This window comes from Dipodomys merriami, unplaced genomic scaffold (assembly GCF_024711535.1).
Source record: "Dipodomys merriami isolate MVZ:Mamm:240054 unplaced genomic scaffold, mDipMer1.0.p SCAF_17, whole genome shotgun sequence".
NCBI lineage: Eukaryota > Metazoa > Chordata > Mammalia > Rodentia > Heteromyidae > Dipodomys > Dipodomys merriami.
This window is the reverse complement of record NW_027203048.1, coordinates 31624293-31636363: the sequence shown is the minus strand read 5'-3', so window position 1 is coordinate 31636363 and position 12071 is coordinate 31624293. Positions and strand designations below refer to the sequence as shown.

At 40.5% G+C, this 12071-nt stretch overlaps 1 protein-coding gene across 2 annotated transcripts in view; it reads right to left on the bottom strand.

Annotated features, from left to right (window-relative positions):
- Eml6 (EMAP like 6) overlaps nt 1-12071 on the bottom strand; it is a 251333-nt gene that overhangs the window by 115843 nt on the left and 123419 nt on the right. For both annotated transcript variants that reach the window (XM_070025631.1, XM_070025632.1), the window contains exons 7-9: nt 9101-9302; nt 6220-6357; nt 3438-3694 (exon numbers count right to left, since the gene is read on the bottom strand). In XM_070025631.1, the coding sequence (XP_069881732.1) occupies nt 3438-3694; nt 6220-6357; nt 9101-9302 (597 nt within the window). The remainder of the gene's footprint in view (nt 1-3437; nt 3695-6219; nt 6358-9100; nt 9303-12071) is intronic.

Genomic DNA, 12071 nt, shown 5'->3' with positions numbered 1-12071 from the left:
TTCTTGAAATGAACAATTACTTTCAAGAAAAGAATCTGACACATTATTTGTGTGCTGTTGGATTCATGCCTCAAACAGTGGGTTGAACAGTATTGCATCAGAATTCATTAGGGGGACTGGGAAGGTGGCTCAGTGGTAGAGTGCTTGCCTCACATGCATGAGGCCCTGGGTTCGATTCCTCAGCACCACATTAACAGAAAAAGTCAAAGTGACGTTGTGGCTCAAGTGGTAGAGCACTAGCCTTGAGCTGAAGAGCTGAGGGACAGGCCCAGAGTTCAAGCCCCACAACCAAAAAAAAAAAGAATTCATTAGAAAGAACCATGGAATAAATAAGTTTGTAGAGTAAGTTTGTGAGTTTGTAGAATGCAGATTCAGGAAGTAACTCAAAAGAGGAAATCCCACTTCTACAGACACATTTGGAGCTATACTATCTGGACTAACAGGGAAGCTAGAAATAAGCCCAAGCATACAATAATAGCACCATAAAGTAGATTATGAGTTCCTCACTGAGCAGGATGTCATTTTGCTATTGCAAATGACAAATTCCAGATGTTTCCACATACAGGAAAATAAATGAGAGAACAAGTAGTGAGTGGATAAAAAGAAAAACACACCGAAGCAATGGTGTAATGATTAATTTGGTAATATAGATATTCTTAAAATAGAGTTGTAGGTTAGCGATTACGTTATGGTAAATATTTTTTCTGTAAATTTTAGGAATGAGCTCAGGGCTTAGTGCTTGCTTGGCAAATAATCTGTCACTGAGCTTTTCCCCCTCACCTTTTACAAATTTTGTTTGGAGACAAGGGCCAATGTGGGCCTCAACCTTGTGATCCTTAGCCTCCTAAGTAGTGATAAATAATTCTTCAATAAAAACTAAAGATAATTTATTGTTATGTAAGGTCAAGATTAATGCTAAAGTTTTGTTCTTTACCTTTTTGAAAACTCATTGGAAATATAAGATATAAATTTGTTATTTATTTATGACATTTTAGTATTAAAAACTAAATGTTACCATTATTGTGTACATTCCAAGAATCCTCTATAAGAGCAAAGTCACACACAAATAAAAGTTGTGGTTTTAAAAAAATTCCAATGAGGGGCTGGGAAGGTGGCTCAGTGGTAGAGTGCTTGCCTCACATGCATAAAGCTCTGGGTTCCATTCCTCAGCACCACATAAGCAGAAAAACCAGAAATGGCGCTGTGGCTCAAGTGGTAGCGTGCTAGCCTTGAGCTGAAGAGCTGAGGGACAGTGCCCAGACCCAGAGTTCAGGCCCCACGACTGACCAAAAAAAAAAAAAATCCCAGTGAACACATTTCACCAAATAGTAATATGAAGAGCGCAGGCTTGGTACTAAAGTAATCACAGTAAATGAGGACTCGAATCTCACATCTTTGAGGACTCAATCCTGAGCTGTTGTGTAGAAGTTCTAAACTGATTTCAGAAACAGTCTCTAATTATCCTTAGGGCCACCCTTTCTAAAATTTCCATGACTACTCTGCTTCTTTGGATTTAAGCAGAAAGCAGACTGCTCTCCTAATGTTCATGTAGCCAAGGACCCTTGGTATGTGGGTCATGATGAAGTGCTTCTGCCTGGAAACCTACAGTTTCTTTCTCCAGATCACTTTCATTCATTTCGTTTTCTCTTTCTTTCTTTCTTTCTTTCTTTCTTTCTTTCTTTCTTTCTTTCTTTCTTTCTTTCTTTCTTTCTTTCTTTCCCTCCTCCTCCTCCTCTTCCTCCTCCTCTTCCTCCTCCTCCTCCTCCTCCTCCTCTTCCTCCTCCTCCTCCTCCTCCTCCTCTTCCTCCTCCTCCTCCTCCTCCTCCTCTTCTTCTTCTGTCACTTGTGGGGACTTTCATTCATTTCTTATCCTTCTGCAGAACTACACGTTCAAGGCTCAGACAGAAATGGCATGACTACTCTGCAAATATCCTTATGTATTTATTGAGCCTTTCAGAGATGCATTAATGAACAATGAAATTAGCAAGAAATTGGAAAGAAAGAGTAGCTGATCAAACAAAAAACCTGGATAAAGAACTAAATGGATCATAAACCTTCAAATATTTGGAAGTTGGATGGACAACTATTTCCTATATATCTACCTTTAAAATGATGAAATATTTCATGTATACAGAAAATTATAGATTCTACTATAATGCAAAACTGTGTCCATCATCCAGCTTCAATATACCTTAACACTTTGGTCTTTATCATAGAAATCAGAAGAAAATGTTTCAGAGAGTTAAAACCTACTGAGCATGCCTCCCAATTTCATGCCTCTTTCCTCTTTGCAAGGTAACCAGCATCCAGATTTAGGCATTCGTCATTTTTACATCTTATTGTGTATGTTTATGAATATAAAACATGTGATATGTTTTCACATCCTAAAATTTTATAGTAAATGATCATAATTTGTATATGTCATTCTGCATTTGCTCATCAACTTTCATTTGCTCAGCATTGTATTTCTGAGATCTATCCATAATGTTTCAAGTAGTTCTAGGTTAATTTCATTACAGTATCCTGTGACTGTCCACATTTAGTTAAGCTCTCCCTGTGCTAAGTGTCATTGAGAAGCTATGTATGCCTCATCCCATGCCACAGCACTCTCGCACTGAGCCTCTGTACATATTCCCTCCAACAGTGCACATGGTTTGATTTCCCTTTTCTCAGTATTCAACACTGACAGACTCTTCTACATAATATAAAATGGTATCTCATTATTTCAGTTACCATTCCTTTTTTGTTTATTGTTTATTTCATCCATTTATTGGTCATTAAAGATTTATATTTTTTCCTTTCATTTATTTTCAGCCATTCTTTACATACTACGTGCTTATATTTTGTACTTTATAACAATTGCAAAGGATTTATGCCTCCTCTATTCCTTGTCCTTGAATCTTACTTACATTCTCTTAGTTTTCTATTTATTATTTATTTATTTATTTATTTATTTATTTATTTATTTATTTATTTATTTATTTTTGTGTAGGGCTTGAACTCAGAGCCTCAGTGCTGTTTTTGAGCTTTTTCACTCAAGGCTAGTCACAGCACCACTTCCAGTTTTTTGGTGGTTAGTTGGCTGGTTTTAAACCATGATCCTCAGAGCTCAGTTTCTGCATAGCTAGGATTATAGGCCTAAGCCACCAATGCCTGGCTTAGCTTTCTATTTAGATGTATTTTGACTTATTAATCTGCTATGTATGTTTGGAATTCAAGGATCTTGCTTTAGGAATTATTCCTACCTTAGGTCAGAAAGCATTCTCTTGTATTTTCTGTTTTTTTTTCTTTTTTTGCTAATGTGGTACTGAGGAATCGAACCCAGGGCCTCATGCATGCAAGGCAAGTGCTCTACCACTGAGCCACCTTCCCAGCCCTCTTATATTTTCTTTATGTGGTTCAAAGTTTCACAAGCAACCAAGGACTACACAACTTACATGGCATTTTGTAGAACAATCTTTCTCCTGCACCATCATTAGTTTGCAAGTATTTACTATCCAAGGACCAGTCAATGTGTGTAATGAAACTAAGGGACTTGTTGCATTCTCCTATTTTCTTATACCGCTGAGCAACAGCATAGACATCCACTGGGCCATCATTGGATCCCACCGCAAGGTAAGAACCATCTGGAGAAAATTTCATTTCATGAATGACTTCTTTTCGATCTTTGATATGAACCACTTCTGTCATATCTCTGAAAGAATAAAAAGCAAAGTAATAAGCAGAAATCTAGAAATAGAAAACTCAAGTCTTATTTTAAAATATATATATCAAGCCAGAAGTAGCACTGTGGCTCAAGTGGTAGAGTGCCAGCCTTGAGCTGAAGAGCTGAGGGACAGCGCCCAGGCCCAGAGTTCAGGACGCACGACCATCCAAAAAATAAAATAAAATATATATCAGCAAAGTCTTTTGAAAGGAAGAGAAACCATATAGGAATTAAAAGAGTAACTTTTGAAAAGATATGACAGATTATTTAAAATGTATAGCCAGTGCATAAAAATGAATAGTAAGCATTGGAAATGATATTGGGGGCTTTCAATAATATAAGTATAGAAAACTTTAATTCAATGAAGATTTTCTTTCATGTTCAACTCTTTGTTGGTTTTTTTTTCCCAAACTTTTTGTTTAAGAAATTGCAATTTGAAAAAACAATTTTTTTGGGTCTCCAAAAAGGGTTTTTTGGTTTTCTTTGAGATCTTAACCTGAAAAATAACAGAAAGAAAAGAGTGCAAAAGCATAGCTCAAGTGGCAGAGCACCTGCCTAGCAAGCGTAAGGCCCTGAGTTTAAACCCCAGTACTGCCAAAAATTATTTTTAAAATATGCCATGGAGAAAGATAAAATACATCAAGGTTGGCATAAACATAAACTATTTTTTACATATGAAAGAATAAGAAACTAGCTGAGAACTGTGGCTCGCATCTAGTCCTATCTACTTAGGAGGGAGATCAGGTGGATCTAGGTTTGAGGCCAGCCTGAGCAAAAAGCTTGCAAGATCCCATCTTAACCAATAAAAACAGGGTAGGGTGGTGCACAGCTGTCATCCCAGCTACACAGAAAGGATTGCAGTCTCAAATGGTCCAGGCATAAATGTAAGATTACATTTGAAAATAACGAAAGCAAAAAGAGCTGGAGGGCATCATTCAAGTGGCAGAGCACCCACCTAACAAGTGTAAACCCAATATTGCGCCCGGGGTGGGGGGAGAGAAGGAGAGACAGACAGACAGACTCCAGACAGAGATAGCAATGGCTAACTTAGTGGGGCAAAAAGGTAAGTCCAAAAAGCAGAAGAAAATTACTTTTTTCATTGTTAACCTGCTGTGATCATTTAATTTTTCACTATGAATGATCAATAATGAATAAACTGAACCACTGAAGTAATTTGTACCTTGTAAGTATTTCTGCTTACATCTGAATGCTTAGTGAGGTTGCTTTTTCCCTTCCCTTTTTTCCTTATAAGAGAGGATTATGACTGACAGCTCCCCTGAACTGGAAAAGACAGTTCCATCAACACCAGCACAAACTGAATGAATCAATCATAACAAGTATTTGCTCCCATACGATAATCCCTTATACCTGCTATCATTTACTAATATATTATGGTGTAGTAAAATGCCATAAAGCAGATGTGTAGATTTGTTTTGTTTAGTTTTTGTTTTTCTTTTCTTTTTGGCTTGGAAACTCCATCAGAAAAAAAAAATCTAGTAATTAGCCATCAGTCAGCAGAGAAAGGAAGTTGCCCACCAACTTGGTAATGAGTTTATGTGTAGCTAGTAATGAAAACTTTAGTATAATAAACTCTGCCAAGGGCATCCGTCAATGCTGTACAGAATTCTCTGCAAAATATGCGGCATTTACTTTACAGCTGCAATGCTTTTTGGTAATTCCCAATGTGTGAGCCAACAGAACAACTAATGTATTCAGAGGAATTACAAGGGCAGGTCATAATTTTTGTTCAGGAAAAATAACACAGGCATTGCCAAATAGAAAATATTCCACTTATTATCAATTATGGGAAGAAGAAATCTTATCCAAGTTGACCTCTAAAAACCTAGTGCTCTTGCAGGCTGCTTTATTCTTTCTTCCTCTCTTCTTGGCTTAACAACAGAGCCCACAGTCTCTTATCAGAAGCCCTTGGGATCAGATGTGTTTGGGAATTTGTTATGCATTGGCTTTCAGAAAAGTTCACAGATAATGTGAACAGAGGTGGGGGAAGCATCTTGTATCAAACATAGTATTTCTTGCATTAAATCACAAAACATACCATTATTCCTTCTAAGACACTGAGAGACCATGAACAGCCTCCCATCAGTTCGCAGGGTTAGGCTCTGTCTCAGATAAATTACCCAAAATATTGAATTTTCTTAGTGCTTTAGAGACTTCAGAATTACAGGTAGGGGATTGAGGATTTATAGCCTTCCTATTTGAAGGAGTAAATACATGTTTCCTAAGGCCTTCCTGGACTTGAACTCAGGGCCTGGGCACTGTCCCTAAGCTCAAGGCTAGTGCTCTACCACGTTGGGCCTCAGCTTCACTTGCAGATTTTAGGTGGTTAATTGGAGATATGAGTATCACTGCCTTCCCTGCCCGGGTCGGCTTCAAAGCACAATCCTGAGCCTCCTGAGTAGTTAGGATTGCAGGCATGAGCTACCAGCACCTGGTGATAATCTTAAATTTTAACAAGAGCATCTCTAGATACTATTTTCAGTCTGGATACGCACCTGACCCTGAGAACAATGAAAGAGCCATCCTTCATGCCCAGAGCCAACTGAGATCCATCCGGGCTGAAGGCCACACTTCGAACTGCTTCCTCCATGTTACAGCGGGCAATCAAGGCATGGTCGGCCAAGCTCCACAGCCTAAGCACAAGAACAAAGTAGAAACAAAAGCAAACCAACTTCCTCTCATTGTATTAGCCAACCAAGGCCAGAGGTCTACCTATCTCTCAGTAACAGCACTGTTCTTCTACATTTCTTGCCAAGGGACCTGGGAAGGTGTTCTGTCCATCTTTGGATCAGTTTCAACATTTGAAAAAAAAAAAGCAAGAAATAGGAAATGGAGGAATAGTTCTAAAGTTTTTGACATTTGTGCCACATATGATGGCTCAGCACTTGGGAGACAGAGGCAGGAAGATCTCGAGTTTGAGGCCAGCTTGGACTACATAGTGAATTCCAAGCTAGTATGAACTACTCAGAAAGATCATTATTGGGGGAAAAAAAGGAGATGAGATTCACAGAATAAGAAAAAGATAAATACTACTTTACAATCTTAAGCAGCCTGGTAACTGAGAAGAGCCTCCAGTGGTACTGTTGTCAGTTTATAAACAGCCTACACGTGTGACTTTCTAGTAGTTGGCATCTAAGCACACACACACTGAAACGTGTTTGTGAGCCTCCCTGGAAATAAAGCATATGTGGATTAAGCAATAATGAAGGGAACCCCTTCTCCAGGATGGGTCCAAAGCAGGCTGCCACTGCTGTCATTCATAAGTCCCTTGGGTGCTCTATTGCTAATAGGCCCACCATTGGTGAAGGCCACACTTTGTGGTGCTGGTGGCCAATGAGCACAGCCACTGCCGGTGGAATGGCAACCCAAAGCAAGTGCAGCAAACATATAGCTGTCTATATATGGTCCCAGCTACAGAATATGGAATCCAGGCACCCCAAACTAAGTGAACGTCCACAAAGTACCTGTAAGTTACAATACCTTGTCATGGGTTTCCATGGAGGTCACAATGCAGTATCTAATCTGTCTGCTAGAGAACTTTTCTTAAGACAATCCTAACATACAAACAACAATGTCTGCTGAGGGGCCAAGAACCTAGAGAACAGAAGTGCAGGGGTGGATCACATGTCTCAATTTCCCCAAATGTCCTTTGCCATCAGAAGAGTTAGGACATACCGCTTACATTTTGCAGTTGCATGGTGAGTAGTTTGCTGGCTCCTTGGGCAACCTGTACTGTTCAGCCTAAAGCTTATGATATTCTCTCAGTAACTCATTCATTATTTATAATCCCATGCTGTTTATAGCCTTGTACTATTTTAAGCAATGTAAGGTTTGCTTTCCTAGGATGAGGAAGCCATGGATCCTTAATAAATAGTACTATCCCTATAATGCCACCAAGTGAATCTTTCTCAAAAAATTATTACTTAGCCTTCCATTTCAGTACTCAGTATGAAATCTCCTTTTAAAATTTAGCCAAATCAGTGGATAAGGGGAATACTAAAGGTTCTGGAAACCAGGGTACTGCAGGATATTTCTAGTTCTCAGACTCAAGACAGTTCTTTTTATTTTTTTATTTATCTTTTTTTTTTTTTTTTTTTTTGGTCATGGGGCTTGAACTCTGGGCCTGGGCACTGTCCTTGAGCTCTTCAGCTCAATGCTAGCGTTCTACCACTTGAGCCACACCACCACTTCCAGTTTTCTGTGATTAGCAGAGTCTCACAGACTTTGCTGCCTGGGCTGGCTTTAACCATGATCCTCAGCTCTCAACCTCCTAAGTAGCTAGGATTACAGGTGTGAGCCACTGGTGCCTGGCTTCAACAAAAGTCAAGAGGCTGCCATGGAATTCTTCCATTGGGGTCGGATCTGATCCAGGGGCTGTTTTGGGAATGCTCGTAGGAAGAAAAGAAAGCATGAAAAGAAAAGAGCAAACACATATTTATGTTGTATAAGGAGACAGCTGGAGGTGTTTCTACAGATTTGGAGACCAGCGAGGCTTTTGTGCTTGATAAGAAGTAAAAATCAGAATGGAGTAAACCATGCATGATTAGATGCAAGAACCTCCAGAACAGGTGGAGAGCCAGGATCATCAGCCTCATTTATAATGTTCTATTTTAGCGGTTAAGTTACAGATGCAGTAATTGGTCAATCAACTGATTAATCACCCTTTTCCCTCATTCTTGGGGCCCATTTATTGCTGGGCATATTTAAAGATAAAATAAATAATAAAATCCTGAAAATCAGTGCAATGGTGTTCATTTCAAACTTTTAAATTACATATTCATTGCTTCAATCATCCCAAGAGCCCGGGAGGCTCATTCAATCCAATATTGTGTTGTAACGCACACAGCAAGGGCTGCGGAGGCCCTAAGACATGTGCGGAAGCACATGTCTTCTCCAAGCCTTGCTTTCGCTTGGAAGAACCATGTTCAACTCTCCCTCTGAGAGTTTACAAAGAAATAAATAATTCTCTGGTGTGCTGAAGACTTCTCTGGAAATCAGAAGTGAAGGCCTCGTGAGGCATGAGTCTGATTGAACAGTGAAAGGACCATGCAGTCCCCTGCAGAGGGCTGAGAAGCTGAGGGGGTGGAAATCTTCTCTTCTCACGGACCAGTGCACCTTGAATCCTTGTCTTGAGCTAGAAAGAAGACTGGAGGCCAGCCTAGACAGAAGTCACATATTTTCACTTCTAAGAATGTTTTCCTGACTTAAGATGAAGCTAAAGGAAGATAACGACAACAGTAACCTACCAAGAAACCAACACATGGTGAGCTAAACCGTCCCACCTTCCATCCAGAAAGGGGGGTCATCCTGTGGTTCATTTTATTTGGGCCAAAGAGAGTCAACGTCTCAAGGAAGTCAGAGCCTCTGAGGTCTCACCTGACAGAGCGGTCATCACTGCCTGTCACCGCCAGAGGCTTCTTGGGGTGCAGGGCCAGAGCCCAGAGCTCCCCCTCACAGTGGCCCTGCAGGATCAGCATTGGCTTGTCACGCTCTCGCACGATCACCTCAAATATCTCACTGTCCTGGGTCCCTGCCAGGAGACGGTCTGCTTTCCAGCACACGCTGCGGATGGAGAGGCCTGACAAAAAGAATAAGGACCATTGCTCCATGCCATGCGCAAATGAAAGGAAAACACCCAAAGTAGATACCCACTCAACAAAGCCGAAGAGGCAGAGAACCAATGCCACCCACCATTCTGTGCCAGTTACACACGTGTTGTCCCACATTTTGTGACTCTGTAAGAGTAACCGCTCTTTGTGGTCTGACTTAGGCAATCTGCATTTGACAGTATGGCTTATTTTAAGTACTACTCCTCAAAATGAATAGAAAAGAACAAATCCGTCTTTAGGAATATCTAGCCTCCTTGAAGCAATTTCGATTGGCTATGAAAAAGTAATTGCTTCAATCTTCAGGATAACATTGTACTTAAATTTCATGAAGATGATGCTTCGAGATGGGTAATTATCATATTACGTAAATTTAGTTCCTATCTGGTAAGAATCTAAGCTCATTTTGCTGGATAGACAGATGTATAATGTCCCAGAGATATGCAAATGAAACTAACTTCAATCTCGAAACACCATCAAACATTTGTCGGTGAATCAACACATCCTTCCTAACAGCAGAATATTCCTTTTCAGAGCAGCTTCCACCTGTGTTGTATTTCAGACTCTCTAGGGAGATCCTTGTTTGCTTACTTGAATTCTCATCTCCATTGCTTACGAGGCTCATTATTTACTGATTTACCCAGGGAATTTTCTCACATATGAGTTAGAAATATAGAAGCAATTCCATTTCCCTTGCCTTTAATAAAGCAAGGCTACAATATGCTTTGCCATCTAAGCTGCCTCCTTAGCAGACTCTGTTTGGGTAAACAAAGTCCCAGAAGCCCCAGAGACAGTCTTTACTCTCACTCTAGTCTCAATTCACCTAATGCCTAAAGGACAGTCCCTTGCTCTTTTGCTATGAGCTTTTCCCCCTGCAAAGTATAGACTATAAGGCGATTACATAATTTATCACCCAAATCTGATCCCTTATTGAAAGTAAAAGGAAACTAAAAAAATAGGTTTACATAATTTTTAAATATTTATTTATTGTCCTAGACAGTAGTTTTGCTATATGGAAAGATCTATTAAATAGTTTTATCCAAAATTTCAAAGCGAAGCCAGATTCTGGTGGCTCACGCCTGTGATCTTAGCTACTCAGGATCACAGTTAAAAAGCCAGCCCAAGTAGAACAGTCCCTGAGACTCCATCTCCACAAAGCAAGGCTGGGGGAATGGCTCAAGTGGTAGCACACCAACTATGAGCAAGCAAGCCCAGTGAGCACATGAGGCCCTGAGTTTAAGCTCTGGTCCCAGTTTTGTTTTGTTTTGTTTTTTTAATTCAAATATTAAAGCTCATGGCTCACGCCTATAATCCTAGCTACTCAGAAGGCTGAGATCTGAGGATTGTGGTTCAAAGCCAACCAGGCAAGGAAAGTCCATAAAAATCTTATCTCCAATTAACCACTAGAAAAACCAGAAGTGGCTCTGTGGCTCAATTGGTAGAGTGCTTGCCTTGAGCTGAAGAGCTCCTGGACAGCACCCAGGCCCAGAGTTCAAGATCCAAGACAACCACCACCACCAACAACAACAACAAAATTCTAATAACATTATTACAAGGTCAAAATTTAGGACAGAGGAATAGACAGAGCACAGAGAACTTGGGAAATAAAAACATTCTGTAGGACACTATAATGACAGATACATGGCATTATGCATTGTCAAAACCCTTATCCTATATAACACCAAGAGCACCCCTCATGTGAACCATGGAGTTTGGGTGGTGGTATCCTGTCATGGAAACTGGTTCACTGCTCATCCACTCTGGTGGGACTGAGGCTGCATGGGGTAGGGGTGGGGAGGGGGAATTCTTCCCACTCTATTTTCCTGTGGATGGAAAACTGCTCTAAAAAATAAAATGTTTTTCTTTTTAAATCTAGGACAAATGTTAAGCCAGATGGAATACTGGGACATCAGAAATCTAAGGATACTCTAAGTGAAATCCTCATCTGTGATCGCCAAGGGATCAAATGAGATAGTGCATTTAATGATCTCTTTTTAATTTTTTAAGGCACAAGGCTAGTTGTACATTGCTCTGAATTTGTCCCATGTCCTGAAGTGGGAGGAAGCCATGGGTGGGACTATTGTTTGTGCTTCCCACCCTGGGGAGGAAGCAAGCAGAGAAGCCTTGGCATCACTGCTTCAGATTCTGTCACTCAGGCCTCGCTGCAAGGCTCAGGACAGGCTTCTGAGGATAGGGTGGAAGGTGCAGCAGGGGTAGAACGCTCAGATGAGCACACAGGTCAGTGGCCAGGAGCCACTCTGTCCTGAAGCCATAGCAACAAGCCTTTTGCTACAGTCCTTAGTTCCTTTCTGTCTTCTCTCATGGGTTTAGCTCCCATGGTGAATCTACATTCTCCTAACCTCTTGTAAGAGGCTGACAGAAGGGGCTGAATTCACTGTTTTCCCAGCAGGCTTTGCATTTGCCCAGAATGTTATTACCGGAAGAGCATGGCATTGTCCTTCAGCTATTAGAAAGTAAAGAGTCAATGATATTCTAACATCAGCAAGGAACAACCCACCGTTCCCGTATTTATTGTCTCCTTCCTCTCAGTAGAACAGCACTTCTGTGAGGACAAGTGCTTGCCACCTTCATTTCCTTCTGTACCTTCACCTAGCACAGTGGCTGGCAAGTCATAGATGCTCAGTGAGAATTCTTGAGTGCAGGAAATAAAACATCAAAATCACAAACATTTCCTGAGTCCTTGGAATTACCAAGGATTAAAACACTCTGTTCCTGTTATC